General features: G+C 37.8%; 1 protein-coding gene across 2 annotated transcripts in view; it reads right to left on the bottom strand.

Annotated features, from left to right (window-relative positions):
• LOC114475961 (seizure protein 6-like) overlaps positions 1–23,623 on the bottom strand; it is a 123,869-nt gene that overhangs the window by 41,878 nt on the left and 58,368 nt on the right. For both annotated transcript variants that reach the window (XM_028467186.1, XM_028467187.1), the window contains exons 2-3: positions 14,313–15,038; positions 13,834–13,955 (exon numbers count right to left, since the gene is read on the bottom strand). In XM_028467186.1, coding sequence (XP_028322987.1) covers positions 13,834–13,955; positions 14,313–15,038 — 848 coding nt within the window. The remainder of the gene's footprint in view (positions 1–13,833; positions 13,956–14,312; positions 15,039–23,623) is intronic.

Below are 23,623 nucleotides of genomic sequence, written 5' to 3'. Positions count from 1 at the left end.
AGGTGGTTGCCTTCCATCTGGTGTCCCTGAGGCAATATATGTGCAGGAGTGTTAGTGCAGCAGACTGGAAAAGCTGAGACAGTGTGCTGGATGAGCACTATTCACAATGGTGGCAGCAAAATTAATTTGGTCGCGTTGACTAACTGTCACTCAGTCGGACAGCGGCTGACAACATGGGCAGAGAAGCTAATGGTCGCTGTGAGTCTGAGCTTAGAGGTGACTCCTTCCATAATGATCCATGAGGTCAAACACTTTGTTTTCATCCCCTTCCCAAATTAAACACAACAGCACTCTGAAGGGTTTATTTAAAACTAAAAACACAAAGGATGAGTAAAAGAGCAGATCAAATAGCAAACCTCTTTAAGTAGAATTTTTGCATCCATGTTTTAGTATAACATTTAATAAATAGGTATAATATTGTTGCTGCAACAACCACAAGTGGAAGGATTATTTTGAGTGATAAAAGAATGTCAAATGAATTGAGAATCCCAGAACCTCCAGTCCTCAAGGGTAATGCAATGACAAGGCCTTAGGCATCGTTCCTTCTTCTCAATTCTGCCTATTTTTTTTCACGGAGTTAAAATGGAGGGCTTAGAAGCTTTGCAAATCAGGTTACTTCAGCAACATGATCGTCTTACATCTGATACTAAACTTTGCAGCACAAGAATTCCCCTTCAAATTGACATTCCCACTAAGGAAGCACGGAATTTAAGGAAATAGTAGGTAATACAGAGGACAAAAGGTGGCTCAGGTGGTAGAGAGGTCGTCTTCTGATCAAGAGGTTGGGTGTTAGATCCCAGTCTATATCCCTCTATGCGTCGAAGTGTCCTTGGGCAAGACGCTGAACCCCAAGTTGCTCCCAGTGGCTGACCAGGGCATTGCATGGCAGCTCAGTCCCACTGGTGTGTGAATGGGTGAATGAGTTGATATTGTAAAGCGCTTTGGGACTACTTCAGTGTAGGCATAAATCAAGTCCATTCATATAAATCAAGTCCATTTAGATGTAACGCAGCTGGATTTCCTCTATTCTACAGTTAGTTAACAGTCTTCATACTATCTGGAAACACAAAAAAATGACTCTTGATTTTCTACTTTGCAGATATTTTCCTGCATAGAAATACCTGTGGCTTCTGAGTAAAAATGGCGGCGCCAGCAAAAAAAAAAAAGGCAGAGAAGACCTTTGTTCAAGGAATGGAGCAACTCCATGCAGTGACAGCTCAGCAGCAACACACACCAATCACACACACTGTTGGTGCGGCAACAGGCACACACACACACACACACTCACAACCCAGCGCTTCATCAGGCAGCACACACACAAATATCCATCCATCCATCCATCCATTTTCAGAGCCGTTTTGTCAGCACACAAACAAACACATCACATACATTTCCACACTCCCTTCCGTATTACTCCCACATTATTCATTTATTTTCTCTTCCTCATACTGTTCACATGGGACTATATGTGTGAAAGCACCCTTAGTGTCACTGTTGTAGTAGGATTTTTCAGTGATTGATTGCTACCGTCTTGGAAGAGCAAAGGTGGACATGTAGCTGTGGGGTGGGGGTGCGGACATAACCAAAAGGAACCTTTAGGGGGAGCACTAAGCGCAAGTTACTTAGTTCTGCTTGCAGAACTTAACAGAATCTGTTGTATAAGCAAAAGTTAAACTTTTTTGGAAAATGTAATTTGACAGTTAATTATCATTTATTTGTTTTCACAAGTTTAGAAAAAATGAAATAAATTGTATTTCATACCATTTTATACTTTTAAAGGTGAAATTTGTAATTATTGATATTGCGATATATCACAATGTGCATCATTGTGTTCAGTATTGGGATATATTGTATTGTGACATGCAAATCATGAATGGTATCGTCAGATTCACGGCAATGCACACCCCTACTGGTGATTACACCTAATTGTAGAACCTGCATGGAAAATTTTATTCAGAGTGAGTTCAGAGCCATTGAATGTACTTTTTTCTATTCCACTAAGTTTTAATAAAATTCTATCACAGGTAAACCATGCGGTCAGTGATGAGTGACACATCATTTCATCATAATATTGAGTGTTAACTCAGATATCAAATCTAAGACAACTTGGTTTACATATAGGAAGAGTGGGATGAAGGATTGGCTGGCTGACAGTGAACATTTGGACTGATAGATAGTTGGGCCCCAGAGGGCTCTATCATCTGTCATCCACCCTTGGACCTGACAGTGCAGCCAGCAACAGCTGCCCTGCCTCAATTATGAATCATGGCCATGTCAGGAGATATCACACTACCTTATCTCCACCCGTGCTCTCGCCAAACGCCCTCAGGGACCTCTTCCTCGCCATCACTCCACTCGCACACACCTACATGTATGTGTGCATGTGTTCATTTCAACTGTAATGAGTGTAGAGTTACTGTACAGTGAGGCTAGTTTGGAATGTGTGCATCAGCAGCCACTTTGGCTGAGCGAGCAGACTTCTGTTCAAATCACAATGTTATCAGGGAATGACATCGCTGCAAGACAGTTCCATTCGGAGATTTGTACCGACACAATCAAGTGCATTCGTTTGGTGTATAGTATTTACTGGATGTAAACCTCACTGAAAATTACTCACTCCTCTGGACAAATTTGCGCATCTTTTTTTTTTTTCAATCACTCCACCAATATATTTTTCCCTGAAACTAATCACAATGAAAGGACTAGAGGAAAGAAGGTAATCTCTCTCCTCTAGCCACTGGCTTTTCAATCACACCCCTGGAATGAACACACCATTCTGCAAGGCTGCGGCACAATTGACATGTCTCGTATTGCACTTTGAATACAAATGATGAGAGGAAAATCTGTAAAATAATGTCTGAATGGATAAGAGCATTTGCAGGATTTAATACCTTGGTCTTCTAGGGTTGCTTTGACCTTTGTAGAACCGGAAGCTTCCCGTGAGTGGTTTTGGTAAATTTCCAGAGTGAACAGGGAGAAGTAGTCAACTCTGTTTCTGTACTATTACAAAGTCTTTCTGCAGCTATAGTTAAACCTGTTACAACAATGTTCATACAATATAGAAATATTGTGTTTTATCAAACAACACTCATGTAAAACTAATGGCCCGGGGGCCAAATCAGGCCCTTAAGAGTATTTAATTCTGCCCACAGGAGAAAGTAAAAATTACAGAGAAAACATGAATCATTGTGTAAATGACATTGAACAATATTTGCAGGGGCTCACAGTTTTCCACATGATGGCAGTAATATTTAATGTCAAAATGTTGAAAAAAACTCAAATAATTCTTAGAAAATCATTCAATTTTCCTCAAATTATGACATATTTCCCTTTATTAAATAGAAATTGGTCACAAAATCTAGGGACTTTAAAGTGAAAACTGATATTTATCACTTATTGCTTGGATATTGTCAGTTACATATTTTATATTTCATATATACGTTGAACCAGGCGTGCAACACCCGCACTTTTATAAAAACAAAAATTCATCCTTCTCACTTTTTACAGAGGGTTTTATTGTATTGGTCAAGTTAGATTTACTGAATGGTGATCAAGCCAGATGGTATACAAAGAGTTAACAGCAATTAAGAAAGTGTAGCTAAAGTGACAACAAATGAGTAAGAGGTGACAGAACAATGGTCCAAAAGTGGCAAGAAAATAGTGAGAAGTGACTAAAATGGGCCAAAATCAGTCAAGAGTTTTTGGGGGGGTTTTTTTGGGTTTTTTGCAAAAAAAGAGGAAACAGGTGGTTTGTAATGGCAAAAGGTAGCTTAAATGAGCCAAATGTGGCAAACGATAGTGAAAAAGGGCAAAAATGTGGAACAAAAAGAGGCAAAATGAAGGGAAAAAAGGAAACCAGTGTTATTGATTGGGCAAAAGTTAGTCTATTTGAATGAAAAATGCAAAAAAGGGTTAGAGAATTTTAAAAAATGAATAAAAGTTTCAAAAAGAACTTGTAAAAATGGGGAAAAGGGGATATTTATGGCCAATAGGAAGTTAAAATCTGAAAAAAAAAGTGTCAATTTTTGTGAAATGGCCAAAAAAAAGGTAAAAAGGGGTTAAAAATGTTCCCCCTTTTAAGGTTTTCTGGTGGAATAACAATACAAATTTAAACATAAGGAGCCGCATGTTGAGTATCACTGACTTAAAGCTGATATCCGGAGTTTCTGAGAAATCTATGTTTATGTATGATTCTTTTGAAATGCGAAAAAATACCTAACTAGTCCTTTATTATGGTCTACTGCCGGTGGTCATTCATATACATCAATGTATATAAGTCCCTCCTTCGTCCTATAGACCCTTATACAAATGGAAACGATTGCTGAGTGCAATGCAACCCGATTCGACCTTGTTATGTCCCGCAAAGTTTAGGGCGGGACATCAAGACGTCCTCTCAGAAACTCCGGATATCAGCTTTCATAATGGCTTCATCATGGTTTTACTAATATAAGTTAATAAACTAAATTTGGAGTCGACGGTTGTCCTTCCTTCGCTGCTCCACCCCTGCGTTGAAGTGTAAACGAGTGCACAATTATGGTGAAATGACTTGTTTTCCCACTTAAAATCTGTGGCCCACTTGAGATCAAACTGCTCCATATTTGGCCACTGAACTAAAATGACTGACACCCCTGATATAACATGAGAACACATTTTAAACATGCAAACAAATGACAAGTTTGGATTTTTGTGTAAAGAACAAAATGTGTCATTGAGCTTTTAACTACACAATCCATCAAACAAATCACACTTTTTCTCTCGCCGCATGTCATATTTATTCACTCATTTATTTACCAGCACACAAGTTACTTTTCCACAGTGCGCGGCTCCAACAATATTTTATAGTCAAAAACATCTGGCTGGGTTCCGCATTGAACATTTACACCGACTCACAGGAGCTATTGCTGATGCATAAACGCCATATGTAATCAAAATGATACCACTATACATGGAAATTAAATGACCCTGCTGCCGGGGGCAATAAATCAACAGCTACTGGACTCAGCAGCTGCAGAGTCATCATTACCGTGATAAAACCTGCTGTGGAAGACACAGTAATACCTACTCTGTCGTTATTCAATCTCTGACGTACATTTGAATAATCTTGGGTGCCCACACTTCCAGTTGGTGTTTTTGTGCATCTACTGATTAATTCATACAAAAGGGTTCCTCCAGTGCTCATTACTTGAAAAAATGTTATCTTAATTGAACATTCACCTCCATGTGAAACAGCCAAGGCCACTTCCTGTTTGCCTAAAACAATGAATTTGCACCAATCAGGAAAAAACTGAATGTTAATGAGTGGGAGCCTGCGGCTAAATGCAATGCTAACAAGCTCATAGTGCTTTATGGTACAATTGAACTACTCTTTTTTTTATTTTGCTGATAAGATTGTGAACACGGTGTAGTGACCATCTTTTCACACTCTGTGCCGGGGTTTTCTTTTTTTTGCAGCAGCAGCAGCAGTGTAATAACCCATTAGATTTAGATTTATGATTTTAAAGGAATCTCGTTTTCTGATAAATCATCTTCTTATTCCAAGGTGCCTCTAGGGGAGCACAGGGTTTATTTGCTGCAGAACCCATTGTTGCATACATTTAAATACATGCATTTCTGATTACTCTTCATTTTTTTTTCACGAACATTGTGTATTCGCACACACTTCCTCCAAAAAAAACAAAACAAAAGAGAGTTGCAGAAAACTTGCACCAAACAGACTTTTTCATTCATGACATCTACTGTAGCTGAGTGGGGGAGCAATTAATGTCACCTGAAAGCATTTCTCTCGGGATGGCCAGACCCAACGAAAACTCATCTCTGCAAAGCCCTGACACATTAAAAAGCTCATCAAGATCAAACCGTCCCCCTTTATGCCCTGGCTTTCTCCTCGTGGCACGGCATGATGAAGGGTTCCTTTTGCCTCTTCTCATGATGATTAAAGGCAGAGAGCCTGTCTTGGCTGCCATTACTCAGTCACGCTTAGTTTGCCTGCTACGCTTTTGAGGTGTCCTGCAGTGTTTGTTTTTCTATACGTTCACTGAAATACCTGAAGAAAACATCAAAACACCACCATCGAAATATCTAAGTTTAAACGGGATAATTGCACTTTCCAATAAACACTTAAACTAATTTATTTGGGTTTTCTTTTGGGAGACATTGTTTGTAACTTCACAACGCAGTCTTGTGGCCTTTTCATCTCATCAGCACACGGGCAACCACCAAGAAACCACTTTTAATTCCTCACCCAGTCACTATCACTTTAGCGAAGATAAAAGCTGTGTGTATTTCCTTTTTTTTTTTTTTTCCCAAAAAAAAAAAAAAAAAAAAAAAAAAACTGGAATTAAAATACAAGAGCCATAATCAATAAAAGCAATCCACCCAGCTGGGAGAGGAGGCTGCGAGTCAAGTGTTGGTGCCGCTTATTAACATAGCTATTGACTGGAGTCAGAGGAGCGTGGTCTCAGAAACAGCATCAAATACAAATCGTTAACCCTGATGTTAGAGTTAGCTAAAAACACTTGGCCTTCTCTACAACATCTTAATGCTAAAAGGAGGGGTCTTTACCGGAATCCTTAAAGCCCCTATGTCACCATTTTTGACATCTTTGTTTTTTTTAACACCATCTTAATTCTGGTAATAACAGTGCCAAACAATGCTCGGTTTGTCCATAATTTTTAATTAAACATCTCAATATTTGCTTCCGCCCAGCATCTGGTTTTTGGTTTGCCGAAATCCAAGACGTGACAACAGTGAGCCGCTCTCAGCAGTGGAAGCAAAGGACGTGGACGAAGCACACGAAAGTTGGATTTCTGGAGAAGAAAACTTTACCTTTCATGCTCGGATGTGAGTGAATCTGAGCATGAGTTGGAGATAGCTACATTCCACTTAACGGATTCATTCAGCCATATCGTTTTGAACCCTATTTGAGTGAGGAAGTAGTCAGCCTGCTGTCAATGTGGCAAATCAAGCTGTCTGTGCTCAGGCTATAGGAGAAGGTAGACTGCAAAATACTGAGAGTATAATTATAGTTGATGTATAAGCTATTAAAGGCTTTGGATTAATTCAGCTACTAGCTAAAGTCTGCAAGTAAACGCAGATTTTAGCAACTGTTGGGCCACAGAATTAGTCAAAACACCCATCTACGACTTAATCAGGCCAAAAGGGGGCTCGGCTTCATGTAAATAAGGAAACTCTTTTCCCAAAAGTATTCTTACAGTTAGCTGTTACATATTATCAAACCATCTTAGAAAGTATTTTGTGTAATGATAACAATGATGATGCTACCTAACTCAGGGCCATGGTAAAGGGGAAGAATGCCACGCTAGTAACTCTTCATGCATCACAAGCCATCTAAGGCCATTCTCCACAAAGCACACCAGCAGCACATGACAAGCAACTTTAAGATGCTAAATTTTATGTTAAGATGGACATATTTATGCAAAATATTTCATTGACGGCCTATATATAGGGTACAATGTTGTTGCATTTAGCATAGACTTGAAACACGGTATCATAGGGACTATAACTAGTCAAGCTTCCAATAAAATGTATACAGTAAGTGCATGCACTGGTTATTAGTGTTGTACTCAAGATTAAACTGTCTGAGATGGACACGTGCTAGAGACAAGAACGCACCGAGACCAAGACTTTTGGGAGTTAAGACCGAATCAAGACAAAGACCAAAACAACCAGAGACAAGACCATACAAATCTATTTTAAAAACCATGAAAAGGTTGAACATAAGGCAACCCAAAAGATTTCCAATTAGGCAGATCAATTAGTGAGCTAATGCTAAATGTTTTAAGTCAAATTACAACAATTGTTAATCAGAAACAGTTCCAAATGCTTCACTTTATTTTCACTTTACTGAAGTTGAAGAATAGCAAATAGGTGCTGGTTTCAACTGGAAAATCCAGCGAATTCGAGAACAAGAAAAGACCAAGAATTTTGGGAGTCAAGACTGAGACCAGACCAAGATTGTCAAAAGGTACTCTCAGGACCAGTCTTAAGACCAAGACTGGCCTTTAGTGCTAAAATACTACTTCAGTATAAAATGTTCATTGTAACAATGCTAGAAATAAACAAGGACTGTCAGATCAGAAGTGATATACAAAGCTGCAAAGCTACCAATCACTAAAGTATCCATGCTAACCCTGCTTTACAGCCCAAAAATAATTTAATGGATGCATGAGCATAAGATGTAGACCACATAGCAAAGAAGAAGATGGCCTGGTGTGATAAATCACATTTCTGTAGTTGTTTATGTATTGAGTTACTGTATTTTTTTCCCCTTTTCTTGAGTCATGTGAGGATATAAAACCTGATAAATCATTTTCTCCACCAAGGTTGCCTCTGCTTTATGGGCGTTATTCAAGAGAACCAACTAAAAGAGAGTTTTGTGTATTTGTTCATATGATGAAGTTTTAATCTAAACAAAAAAAACTTGGACTTGTTTATAGGTCTTAAAAAAGATTGATTATATAATTCTATTTTAAACCCTGGGATTATGGCCTTCATCCCGATAACCTAGGACAGGGGCTAGTTCTTGTGACCAGAACAGAATAATGGGGTAGAGAAGAGTGGTGAACAAATAGAGGGCAAAATGTAGGGTTTAAAACTATTTCTAACTGACCAAAACAAGGTAAACGAGCAAAAAGAGAAACAAAAACCGAAAGAACAAGCTGGTAAAAGCTGTGTTTGCCCTGTCAGAAAATGGAAACACCCATTTAATTTGAGGTTTGTCGCAATAGGAGAATTTGGTCGTGTCTAGGTTCGTGTCCCCAGAAAAATATCAGACACTGCTTCCCACACATTACATTCCAATGATGTAAGTGTCAAAATGAGCCAGAACAACCTGTGTATAGCCTCAGATGTGAACTTCTCGAGACCCAACGAGGTGGATCAGTGAGAAGAGGAGACAGAGAAATCAGAGCAGGACAGATGGCTGTGGAAGGAGCTGATAGCTAACTCACCAGATTTATTTGATCAAATAAAAAACAGATTTTAGGCACTTTAATGATACAGCCGAGTACCGGAAAACCTCCATCTGTTCTCGACCAAAAGCTTATTGAATAGTGAGTGCTGCAAAGAAGAAGAAATGGGGAGTTTAAAATTAAAACAATCTTACATTTTACTAATTCACTGCTCAGGAAAAAGCCTCAGGATATTTAAAATAAGAGAAATATTTTTTAAGCTATATTTTACTCATAGATACCAGGATAATTAATTTCTATGTGAACCTGTTTTTCTAAAATATATTACTATCAAACAACGTAGTTTCATATATTCTTTATCTTTAGAATGTTTTCAGATTATTGTTGGGCCAAAATCCATGCTTTTCACCATAACTACAATGTATTTTTACATACTGATCAATAAAGACAGTCTCATCTTTTCATATCCCACACAGAATACAGCCTGAAACCAAATGATTTTAGTGTTTATCTACCGTTGGGTTCCTATCCCCTAATAGCACGCAGTCTGCTGAGAAGAGCACTGAATGAGTGCAGAAAATTTCCCATCTGTCTTATTTAGTCCCCACCGCTCAGTGTGATAGTTTCTGAATGCTGCCAACCAGCCATGGGTACTGGAAATGATACACCACCGATTCACAATGTTTCACTGAATCATAGGTATACAGCATTACCATAAATATTACAACTGTCACCCCTGCCATCCTTCTTGTTATTTCTTTCAGGCAATTTCCCTACTTTGCCCTTGTAAATGGCCAGACTGTCTGTAAAATTTATACTATATTTCCTCTAATGAAGGCCACCTGTTAAGAAGAGCATGCACTTCACCCCAAAGGCACAAGTATTACAATTTGTTACCCTGAAGCGTGAGGCACCAGTATTACCAATAAATATCTAAAAAATGCTCACCTATATCATGAAAAAGTTAATGAATTAAAACAGCAGTATTGAAGCTCAGACTTCTAATAAATAGCAGACATGAATCTGGGATCACAATGTAAAAACAGTTGCCTTCAACAGAAAATGCTATTCCTGAGAAAAGTTAACGCAGTGCATGAAGAGGACAAATGGATGGATATGAATTAAAAACTCTCAAATTGTTAGCCTAAATACGTAAGTGTTATTTACTCCTGGTTTGACTGAGCTGCTAAAAAACACCTTTTTCAAATATATACACAGCGACGTTTCAGGGCCACATGAAAATAAAAAAAAAATCTGGCTCTACAAGATTAAAGTCGTAATATTTCAAGAATAAAGTTGTTATTTTATGAGAAAGTCATAATTTAATTAGGTTAAAGTCATAATATTTCAGGATTAAAGTTGTAATATGTCGAGAATAGTCGTAATTAACTTTAATCTTGAAATATTACTTCAATCTCATAAAAATACGATTTTATTAAGATACGACTATATTCTCATAAAATTACAACTTCATTCTTGGAATATTGCGACTTTAATCTCATGGTGCCTAGATTTTTATTTTTATTTGAATGTGGCCCTAATACGGCGTTGTATATACAGTATACTAAGGATGTCCCGATCCAATCACGTGATCGGAAATCGGGCCCGATCACATGGTTTCAGACTCGATCGCAATCGGACGTTATCTCCCGATCAGGACTCGGATATATTTGTATATTTATTATCATTATAGGGGTGGGCGGTATACCGGTTCGTACCAAAAACTGCTATATATTTTTGTTATGATATACATTTTTTATATACCGCCGTACCGGTATCTTGATTACACAATGTTTGGAACGCCACGCCACATCAGACCGGAGCCTTTTCAATGTTGCACTGCGAAGGTAAACAGTAGCGCTCTGGTTACAGTGTAAATGGAAAAGAAAGCTCTGAAGCTGCAGAACTAGTAGAACATAATGACACAGAAGAACTAGTGTCAAAAAGAGGAGCCCTGTCTGTTGTTTGGTCAGTAGAGCGGAGGTGGAGAGTTAGACCCAAGTTCTCCCATACGTTCGTGAATAAAGGAGTTCAACAGCAGGTAAATCCCTACAACATTTGTTGTGTTTGGAAGAGACAAAACGTATCGTTAGCCTCTCTGGTAACTAGCCTGATGCTAGTGTGTGTGCGCGCACGCCAGTGTTTGTGTGATTAAAGTGCATGCGTGTACGTTTGTGTGTGAGAATGGACCACCCTAAGTCAATCTACTGCAGTATTTCCTATATCAAGCGCCTACAGCAGGACGTGCAGGTGTGTTCTACATTAACCTCTATCTGCAGACCTCACACACTTTATTTAGTAAGCAGCTAATACGTTACATGCTCTGCACCTGCAATGCCAACAAAATGAAGTTGTCATACTTTTCATCAAGAAAAACATACTTTTCAATCTGTGAAACTAAGTGAGGAGAGTAAATATTAAGAGTGCAGTTCCTAAAAGCACATTACTGGCCTTACTTTACAACACTGTGGTACTTTTATTTTGAAGTGCTCGGTTTAGAGGTAAATGTTAAAATAAGGTGAATTGAATAAATAAGGGACATCCTGGATCAGTTTTTTAGCTCTTCTTTATCTTAATAATGTATTATAGAAGTAAAGGATCGGGACTCGGTATCGGCCAATTCTCAAAATCAAAGGACTCGGATGCAAAAAAACTATATACTGTAAATATATGTACATTTTTAAACATATTTATATATATTCATAAAATATATTGATAAAGAAACTGAGTGTACTTAAAAAAATACAAATTCATGAAGGTCTATAAGCGAGAAAACAAGCAACAACCTTGACTGTGTGGAACGCACTTTAAAATGCTGGGTTAAGCATTTTCTATTCCAGGAGACATATTTCTGCATACAAAAAAATAAAGCAGACTAAGCAGCTCTACAATAAAAATACTGTTTTTAATTGCTAAATTCCTCTGCATGAGGGTGACCTGTACATAAAATGTAAAAAAAAAAAAGAAAATTTCTGTATGCAGAACCATTTCAAATGTGATGCTAATTTTCTGCTCTAAAGACACGGTCTGTGCACATACAGGGACTGGATTAGTCCATGTTGTGGTCATGCTTGTGACTTTCTAACCTTGAAACCTGGAGGGCGCACAGGAAAAAGAGCTAGCTTCACACGCTGCTGATGAGAAAGAGGCACGACACATGCTTGATTTCAATTTCTATCTTTCCATCTTCAGTCACTCTGTGTTCCCGAGGAGCAGGGACCTTGGCTCCTCGGTCTTTTCAGCTGTGCCAAGCAATTGTCTCTATAGTTTGCCGTCAGATGGCTATCAATTCTGCCTTGGGAGGCAGGGAGTGTGTTTCCTCCCCACCCCCACCCCACCCACCATCTGTTCTCATGTTTATGTAGAATCTCCTGTTACCATCCTTTTTCTTTAATAGCCCTGGTTAGATGTGTTACAGGAACTCCTATATATTAGTCCTGAACGCCTTGCAATTTTCAGTTCTATTAAGTCATCTGAAATGCAGCAGAGGAAGTTGTGAAAACCAACGGACGATACTTCCAAAGCACAAGCGTATGTGCCGATGTGCACGAGCAGGTAGGCTATGTGTGTCTTCTTATAAGTGGTTCGAGATTTACTTAAGTTACCCGGAGAAAAGCTTTTGGAGCGAAGCGCACTCGCAAACATATACTTTGTCAAGACTTATCTCAGCCCTCCAGAGACAGCAAGACAAAGCTCACCCATTTTAAAGTCTCCGGTGGTAAATGAAGCATTTGAGGAATTGCAAATCCCAGGGAATGTGCACACTGTTAGTTAATTTTAGAACCTTTTGTGAAAAGATTTACAAATCAAACATTCAACCTGAGATGGACTGCTCTGGCCATCATCCACCCACCCGCTTTAGAAATTCCCAGCCTGCCTATCTCTGTCTATCCACACAAGAGCAGGCGGTACTGAAATATAGTCAGCTGCCATTAGGGGGGGAAAAAAGAGCCTTTTTTTCATCAAGTCAAAATGGCTATTATTCTTTTATCGAAATAATTATTGCAATAGCTGCATATGCTGTCCATCACAGCCTGAGTGCAGACATGCTGGTTTTCAGTCACACTATAAACCTCCACCTCAGGAAAAGAATCTCTCAGCAAAATATTTTTGTATATCTTTAGAGCTGGGGATTAGATCACTTATCAGTTAAGTTTCCAAATGCAAACTGCTGCTGTCAATTTAAACAAGCTCATGAGAACCAATGAAAATCATCCATTCATGAAAGACAAAGCTAATTCGGTTAATTAAAACAGTTGTTCTCTGAGATAGCGGTGTAATTTTTTTTTTTTGTAAATAATAGACTTTAAGCAGAAATTAGTAAAATTGTTGTTATGGTGAAATGACCATTGTAATATTATGGGTAAGTGTGGCTTTCTGTTGTCCCCCTACGTTGTGATTTTGACCCCCTACGGTGTGATGTCACCCAGAACAGTATGTTTCAACCAGCGTAGGGGGCTTTTCTGTTGTTTTTCCCCTTTTTAATCCGCACAGTCGTAATAATTGTTGCACACTTGGACACAAAAGGGACTTACAAAAGGGTTATACATTTCTAAATTTTTTGTGGGGATGCCTCCGGACCCAATTCCAATCCCGCTACGCTGTGGAAAATTCCTGGTGAGAACCCTGCCCCCTAGATCTTAAAACATTTTGAATAGACCCTAACCAACCAAATAGTATTCATATTAAGCTTTGTGTTTTGGCTAAAATATCACATCTAAAACCACACAATGATATTGCCTACATAAATAAGGTAAAAAGATAATGTTTTCAGGGAAATGACAATGTTTGCCACCCTCTGTCTTTCAATCTCTAGAAAAGAAACCAATTAAAGTAACAATTTGCATTTAAACAACACGTAATTGTTTCATTATCATTCAAATAGTGAGTGTTTCACACTGACCTGAACTTCAATGCCATATCCCAAATAGACGGTGATCAGGTAGTTGCACTCCACTCCTGAGTCCAGTTGCTGCAAGATTTCGATGTTACCCTCGGGGTCAGTGAAATTCACACTGCACGGCTCTGTGGGAGACAGGAAAATGACAAGTGATTCCCTTTTTCCCGGACCACTGATCTTTCTGACAGCCCACCTGTGTCTCACTGGCCATATAACCCTCTAACAATCTCCACAGAAATCCTCTTCAACACGGCTCATCTGGGCCCTCAGCCCTCCATTGCCAGAGGACAGAGCAGACAGGACACATCAAGGAAAATCGGATTGTTTTTGACACATGAACAACTCTAAATCTTTGGTGTAGGATTGAACGTTTGTGGGCAGAATGCTAAACTATCCAAAGCCACATAACGGCCTCAGTTAGCTATGCTTTGAGTTTTGCATTAAGGCTTCATATTTTATTTTAAGACAGAAAAACATCCTACCTGATATTTGCACAGTTGTGATGGTGGTGGTGGTAATAACCATTGGTGACGCTGTTGTGGTAATCAGATGGTCACTTTTGGGTTTTTGTGCCGCCTCTTTGGGGTCCCCTTTCTCCATCTTCATCACGGCTGGTTTGAGGTTTGTGTTTTCAGGGAAACTATGAGGGTGACTACTTGGTGAGGACAGGGGCGCACTCGAGGCGTTTTCATCTCCTAAACCCTTATTATGTGGTGTCACCTGCGTCGTGAGAGAATCTGTTGTCGGCTCCAGCTTCTCCGTTTCGCTGCTTTTCTCCTTGGATAACCTTTTTGGAAGATAAGATGTGGATGATTTGGTTGTAGTGTGAGAAAATGTAGTCAGTGGGGAGGTGGCAGCCACGGTGGTGGTAGTAGCGACGTCCGAGAAGGCCGGGGCATCCTCGTGGGACACATAATGGGTGACGGAGTCCTTTGCGTTTGGAGCAAAGGCATAGCCTGGCACAGTTGGATATGTAGCCACAGAGCTATCCTGCCTGAAAAAGTGCTGATCTCCCTGGAAGTCCCGTGTAAGTAGGTGCTCGTGAAGCATCAGTCCTTTGAAGACAGGCTGGTGGTTGGGGAGGTTTGAAGGTGAAGCAGTTGTGACTGAATGAATGTCACTTTTAGTGTCCTGTGTTGGCGAGTGTGTGAGAAGATCTGTGTCGAGGCCCAGTGGTTCCTTGCTGAAGCCATTTCTTTGTCTTTGACCTGGAAAAAAGACAGTACACTTGTTAAAAAAAAAATAATTTTAACGACAAGAGCACAAAACAAATATTACCAATGTTTACATTAGAACTTTAACCTCTACATTATTGGTTTACTATATTTTTCATTTGTGTTGTTGATGTGAAACCCTTTTGTAACTCATGATCAGTCCACCTGGTGTGATATCTAACATATTTTTACCTGCCGTCGTAACATTTTAAACCTACATATATAATACATATACCACAAATTCTGATAGGATTAGGAGTGGGAACCTCTGGGTTCTCTCTGGGATTATCAATATATTGGTCAGAAATCAATCTATGATAATTTATGACATAAGAAAAAAAAAAGATTAAGTGAAATTTATTTTTTTATTATTTTATATCTCTGAAAGACAATAAATTGAAAAAGTGTCCTTTGAACAGTGACACTATTTTAGTGCAACATTTCTGTAAATAAGTGTCAACATACCAATGTAAACTAATAAGTATCTCCAATAGTGCTTCCTGTAAACAAAAAATAGGGTCTTTCTCACCAGTGATATTATACATTATAGTGCAATATTCCAGTAAACAATATATTGGTTCATTCAACAAACAGTGACAAAATTTCTGTGAAGCCCTACCTTCACATTTTAGTGAAAAAGTAAAAAAGGTTTTGAAAATAATAAAATAAATCTTTAATCCAAAAAAAAAGAAAGAAAATTATCATTATTATTTCAATTGATAGTTAGCGCAAGCATATCGATTATCGATCGTGCAAAAAATATATCGTGATATATCGCCGTATCTGGATATTACTACTAGTCATACTAGTAGTGGTGAGCTGTTTCCCCTCCCAGCACAGATAGCTCTAGATTTAGTGTCAGTGGGAAGCTAGAACCTTTCTGTCTGGAGTTTGCATGTTTTCTTGTAGTCTCCCCGACTATATATAAAACTTAATGCAAGATTACATTTTTAGAAATGGGGAATATGTATTATTTAAAACTGGCAAACATTAAAAAGTACCACTTAATTTTTTGCACACTTTAAATGTGTAGAAAGCAAAATAAATAAATGTAGTTTTCAGCTGTCATGGTTTTTGTCAAGATTTGCCCTAAACACATTTTAACAGTATACATTGCAAATGGTACGAAGCAGATGCTACGTTTAGCTTACGAAAAGCATAGCATGGGTTAGCATAACACAGCACAAGATAATTTACAGAATAAAACCAGCAGACTTATAATAGTGAGCAAATCAAAGAAAAAATATTGTATAAAATAATGCTTTTTTGATGGAACTGCATCTTTCCAGCAAAGAGGATATTTTTCTACATACTGTACGTTGTTTGCTTACAATTGATCTACCACATAGGGATTACCTTTCAAGTGTCTGTACCCAATTAATAGTAACAGTCGGGAGTAGCAGCTTGTCGGACGACAGTTTATCAAAAGCAGCGTCCACAGTAACACCCCTCACTGAGGGAAATAATCTCACAGCAGACACACCATGAGAAAAAATTGCTACATTAAAATCTATAAACAATAGAAAAACTCTCCTTTGTTTGAAAAACACAATGAAATATATGGGCCTCAGTGACTTTTGCTGTTTGATCATATGATATACTCACGCAGTGTAATTACATTTCCCCAAAATGAAACAATAATAATTGTACTTTGGACAGAAAGAAGGAATTATATTTTTATGGGTAGCTAAATATTCAGTTCCACTTTATTTATATAGCGCTAATTACAGCTATACGTCATCTCATAGCACTCGTCACAAAATATCTAATGTCATAACTTTCTACAATAACAGACCTGATGTTCACCTCACACTGTGCAGGTTTTTTTTTTTTTTTTTTTAAACTAAATCACGGCAGTTTTTCCCTGAAGTTGCCATATTTTCCTCATTATCTCATGAATTTCCTTCACATTAGTTGCTTGGGGAAATCTATGGGATTGCCTCAACTACAGAGAAGCCAGAAAAGTGTAGGCATCTGCAAAAATAAACTGCACTCCGTATTCTCGTTTATCGTGATAAAATCATCATATATTCTTCAGCTGCTCCCCACTCAGATTAGAACACGGATGTCTTCCACATAAACCTCTACGCAGAATACCCGAACAGAATGATTTCAAATTAAAATGCTCCTTTAGGTCTTGTAATAGAGATTTGCAAGATTGTATCTCACATTTAGATATTTCGAGTTATCTTATATTTAACTATTTTTTCGGTTCATTCCAAAATTCTAAAGGTCAGCTATCTTTTTTTTTTTTTTTTTTACAAATAAAATAAAATACAAACATACAATAATTGGTATTCAAACTGAGTTTTTAAACTGTTTTGAGCATTTCCTTTGAATGGCATACATACAGAAAGACTAAACACTCATCTTCAGATCTGTCCACGCGTGTCTTAATAGAACAATATCATCATTTTGACATGTCAATTAGCTCTCATTCAGGGTGACAGCTTCATCTCGATGAGGCAGAGTGGTTTCCAGCCCACTCTTCACGCCTTTAGATGAAAGCCTGTTGTTGACACAGGCTGAAAATGAGTGTGAAATTCATTGTGATGTGTGTTTTTCACCATGAAGCCCCACTCTGGAACCAACAATGGACTAAGATTCATTTAAAACTGCTAATAAATGGTTTCATCAGTCAAGAGAAGGATATTATCATGTGAGAGTATTGTCATCACAAAACAAAGTCACGAGAACGAAAAAGTCTATTTCATGAATTCTCTTTTTTTTTGCGCTCAAATATGCACAACCCAGCAATAATGGTATGACCTGACTTTGAATGCATTTTTCGTATCCAAACTACTCTTAGATCCTTTTGAGCAAGAATAGAATAGAATGTATTTTTTTGTTGAACTATAACATCACATCTCACTCTCACTTTGAAGCAGTCACTTCTTCCCCGCCCTTTCCATTGTCCTACCCTGACTCCCTCTTTCCTGTTCCCTTCCCCCTCACCTAGGTGTAACACTGCCCTCTCTGTTTATATCCTCCCTATACTAAAGTATTTCTTACCCTTCCTTAGCGAGGGCTGGTGATGGTCACAATTATGCAATAAAATGAATGCAATTATTTAAATACAATAACAAAACATGCAACAAAAAAAACAAAACAAAAAAAAAAGCTATATAGGTTCGAGTGTATGAAAACAACCCACCACAAGTCTTTAACGACCCGTTCTTCCATCAGAAATTTATTTTTCTTGCTTTTAAAAAATCTACTTTGAGGGGAAAAAAAGGCTATGTAATTCATCTCGCCCACTAACAGGTGCTGTGATCAAGTGAAAAGCACTGCTATTCAATCCAGCTCTCTTTGTTCTGATTGGTTGTGTTGCATTTGTTATATTTTTACAAGGTACCTGTTCATCTGATTGAAGCATTCATTCCCTAACTTCAACTTAGGCATAATCAATTCTTCCATTACACTAAATACTGTACACAGCAAGGTTTCAAGTAAAAGATGCAAGTCTGAATAAATGTGAAAATTAACCGTGCCACAGAAGCAGCAGCTCTCCTTTGTTTTGCAAAAAAAAAAAAAAAACTTCCAAATCGCTTGCACTGGCTCTGCAACATTTTGCCGAGTAGATTTGCCACCATCCAACGTGCTAATAAAAGTTTGATCAGGCTATTCCAGAGGAAGAGTAAACAGTTTTGTTCTGAAGCCTCATCAAGGGTGATAGAATTGACACAAGGTTTTACATTTTACTGACAGACGCAACAGCACAGCACGTTCATCTTCCTTAGCGACAGAAGCAATTCAAAGACCTTTTGATGATGTGAGATGGAGGAGGAACAATCCCTTGTAGCCTTATTCTGTCACAACAAGAGCAGCCAAAATTCTGCTGTAAAGAGAACTAAGCATATTTGACACAACTCACTACCGTGGGAGACTAAACAGAGGTTTTCTTAATTGATCGAAGAAGTAAATAAAGATGGCCTTCCTTGTCACTGGAAGTGGTGTATTTTTTTTTGTTTGAATCTGAATTACACAAACATAAATTCACTGCATTTTAGGTTGTTATTATTGCATGAGGCAGTGCAGTTTCCTTATCTCCGTCTGCTGCTTTGTCTCTATCTGTGTTGGGCACAGTTGGAACATGCAGTTGCTGCCCTTCAGTCAGAATATCGAGTAGGTGTGGAAAGCGAGAGTAAGGAAGTGGGTTAAACTAGAGTTTCTCATACACCAGTCAATACGCGATCAATATGTACAGGTTGGAGACCTCACTGTGGTGATTACAGAGGGGGGAAGCTCTGCGACTTTATTGTTCTGATCTCTGGGTGTTAATTGGGTGTTTACAACTGGGATTTTAAAGAACAATCTGTGTTTGTGAGATCTCCTCTGTACTTTTAAAAGTTGGAGTATTTTCAAAAATATTAATCATCTGGAGATTTAGTCGATTAGTTTCCCAAACCAAGGTTTTTAAACCTATCATTTTAAATACAATACAATTACGGGAACACAACATTAAAAGAACAACGTGTACAAGTTAGGGTCCATGCCCTACTTAATGCCCTTAAAAACTCCAATTGACATATTTTTTTTTCTATTTCTTACAAATTGTCATTTCAAAAGATGGTGCATTTTGAAGCTGAAATAAATATAAATAAAACAATATGAGCAACAAAAAAAAGAATTAAAGAGACTACAAATGTTCTATTTCATTAGACAGTAATTACTTAAAATCATTTAAAAAAATAGCTGTCAAATCTATTATGAACTATTGGTTACTTTCAAATTAATGAGCCACTAAAAGTTGGTTCATGACTATACAGCATATTCCCACACGTTAGTTGAAAACTACAGGTACTGTATATGAACACATTATTGAAAAGTACATGGATAAAATAAATCCCAAAACACACAAAATGACAGATAAAGAAAATAAATGCAAAAACACATTAAATGACTGCATTAACACACATTATTACAATAAAAATACACAAAAATACAATAAAAACACACAAAATGACTCAAAAAACATAAATAGCTGAAAGTAAAAAAACAAGTATAAGAATACACAAAACTGAAAGGAAATGATACAAAACGACCACAAAAGCACATGAAACCCTTTGTTCTTTTCAGTAATAATGCTCAAAAGGATCATTATTCTAAATGCTGACAAATGTTGATGATGTAGCCCCATTGTCACATATTTACGCAGCAGCTATTGCCTCTTAATGAAATGCGAATACTAAGAATCAACTTCATTTTTTGTCCAACCGAGCATTTCTGTCAACTCGCTCAATTTAGAACCGCTATCAGGTGCCTGTACTTTATTAAAACACACACACACACACACACACACACACACACACACACACACACACACACACACACACACACACACACACACACACACACACACACACACACACACACACACACACACACACACACACACACACACACACACACACACACACACACACACACACACACACACACACACACACACACGATGTGTGCTCATGCATCAAAACATAGGAAAACCTCTGCCAACCAATTTAAATTTATTGTGCTTGAAGGACTCAGGGTAGTTATAAATCCACTGTAATATGTTGGCATAACCAATGCAGTTTCCGTACAAAGTGATCCTGATGTGCTGTGTCGGGTTTACACAATGGGTGTCATGCTATCATAATTCCAGACACATCCGGAGTCAGCGAAAATACTTGAAATGATCGGAGACCTGTGATATGCTGTATCAAGAAGCGACGACCTACATACGTGTCATGTTTATCTGCTGGCATCTTCTTTTTGTAACTTGTAGCTAAAGAGCAAAAGTATAAACTGTAGCTCACATTTAAAAACGTTTGAGTATAACTACATCAGATTACCAAACCACTGAAGCTGGTTAATTACAGCTAATTCATAAATTAAAAGGTGGGACTTAACAAGACAGAATTGGATTAATGCAAACCTATTTTAAGCTTTGAAAAAAAAAAAAAAAAATCAATTTACTGTCTTTGAGGACATGTATCCAAATGTTTCCAAGTTGGACAGGCTCAATGAGACAATTTATGAAGGAATCAGCTTTAAATTCATGTCTTCATATTTGAAAAAAAGGAATCTGTATTTTTTTTCATTACTTTAAACAAAATTACTATTTAAAAGGATAATAAAAGACCAGAACGGATTAAAGCCAACCCCAAAAATGTTAAAATGTGTCCTTGAGAAAAGAAGAGTCACAGTAGAATAACCCACATTAGTAGAGAGCTGAATCTTAAATGTTCTTTTTATTCTGCAAATCTCAACAATGACCAGATTTTTTTTTTTTTGTAACACTGTTTAATTGTAACTGGACTAAATATACACATTACTGGCTTTTATTATAGGTATTCGAGCGATTTGAATTGCGGGTGACATTTACTGAAAGTACAAGCTCATGTGCTGCATTAATACTCCTCAATCCTCTGCAATTTTTCAGCCCGGCGTAAGTTGACTAGTGAGCAATCATAAGGGAATGCTCCTCGAGATGGCAACAGACAGCCTCCTATCCTCGGTTGCATATCAATGGAGTCATCAGTGAACACTCAGCGCATGGAGAGAGCACTAATAAGATGGGACAAGCCACACTTGAGGCATGCTTCTGATTGACGTCGATCTCCTAATATCCCGGGGCTTTATTTTCTTATTATTACAGAGAGCCACTAGACAAGCAAATCAATAAGCGGCTTCCGCTGGGCTCAGATACAAGGCCCTGAGATCACTCTGTGTCTCCTTCCAGGGACCTCAGTAGAGGTTTACACTTTGAATTCATTGTAACTCTTTAGGTGAAAATTTCCTTTCGGTGCTTTGTATTGCGCATCCTGCAGCATGCATGGAGTCAACACTCGCTCGCATAAAGAAAAGACTAAAGAACAACTAAGTTAAAGCTGACTAATGATTCTATTAGTCAAGCTAATGAATTGATCGTTTCATTTTGCTCGTGGGTTTGACAGGTGCATTAAAGTGGATATAAAAAAAAAAAAAAACAAAAACAAATGTTTCAGGAAGGAAATGAATTAATTAAATCAAGAGACCCCAAGGGAGCTCCTTCATTTGAAAGGGATTGAAAACAACAACAACAAAAGGTCACTGTTTTGTTTCATCTACGCTCTAAAAACAGTATTATGCCCATGACTGTGCAGACGATCCAATTCCAAGGCGTCACTTTTTTTTTTTTTTTTTTACTGTCTGTGTCAGGTAGTTTGTCATGAGAATAATGTAACGCATTAAGAGATACTTTATCCCCCATCTGCCCTTTGACTTCATTGAGCGGAACCATAACTTTTCCTTCTGGTTTTTAACAGGCTCTCTGTGTTCTGCTTCAGTGACCATTGTCCGTCCCACACACTTGGAGAGAACTGTATCCTAATGGTGCGAGGAAGCTCATAAGGCTTGACCTTTTTGCTGAAGCAGAAACCCTTCTTTATGCGATTTGCATGAAATTCAGTGTAAAGCTGTAACTGCAGGGGGTAAATGGGCCATCTTTAAGATCATCTGAGCTCTGTGGTGCAGGGCTGATTGCCTTTTAATTGCTATTAAATTGTTTTTAAATCTATAATTTTTTAAAGTACCGAACGTGTTTTTATTAATTATTTTTCTCCAATTTAAAACAACTAAAAAAAACGGAGCGACTTGTAGTGTGTAAACAAACATTGAAGTTAGTAGAATCTCTGTGACATATGATCTAATCCTTGTTGTATTTCAATCTACTCGCATCTAATAAAAAAACAACAACAACGGAGGAATGTCTCTTTTCACACTTCATTCCCTTCCATTAGAGTAATTTATCTTTTCTTTATCTCATTTACTCCATGGTGGAGTCAATTAGGAAGAGAGCTGTGGGTGAAACAAGAACAACAACTTTGAAATCGACAGCGGAATATGTATTTTAAATAAATTAGGAAACACTTTGTGCATGCTTGAGGTTCGGTTATAGGAAACCTTTAAAGGGATCCTCCACTGTTTTTACAAGTCTGGTCTAAAACCTTTAAAATGTACTTATTAGAAGATATATGTCTAAAGCTGGCTAAATGATCTAAATGCTCCACTCCAATAGGAAACAATGAGATGTTTGATAGTTAATAAAAACCAAATATAGTGCAAAATAATGAGTTTTGTTAGGCATAGATCTTCTAATAAGTACATTTAAAAGGTTTTAGACCACATTTGTAAAAACAGTGGAGAATGCCTTTAATGATATCATGGACTTCGGTATGAATTTTATTTTTGAGTATGTTGGTTAGTATAATGCATTGTGCATTGCTATCACAATGCACTGTTGTAATGTGGAATTTGTAATAGAAATGTCTCCTTTTAAAAGTTGCAACACATATGAAGCTATTCACTTCATTTATTAGAGCCTAGGACATTAAAGGTGCAGTTCGTAACTCTTATAAAATTGACTTTTTGTCATATTTGCTAAAGCTATGCAAGGACAGCCTTACATGAAACTAGTAGTTTGAGTGAAAAAAAAACTGGCTCATTGGCCACGGTTACATTATGTTATTTTTAATTCGGAATTAGTTATTCCGAATTAAATCATTCGAAATTAAAGTGCTCTGCTTCGTGTTTAGATGGAAATAGTAATTCCAAAA

Source organism: Gouania willdenowi, chromosome 14 (genome assembly GCF_900634775.1).
Source record: "Gouania willdenowi chromosome 14, fGouWil2.1, whole genome shotgun sequence".
Lineage (NCBI taxonomy): Eukaryota > Metazoa > Chordata > Actinopteri > Blenniiformes > Gobiesocidae > Gouania > Gouania willdenowi.
Note: the sequence above shows the minus strand (reverse complement) of the source record. Positions and strands in the feature narration are given on the sequence as shown.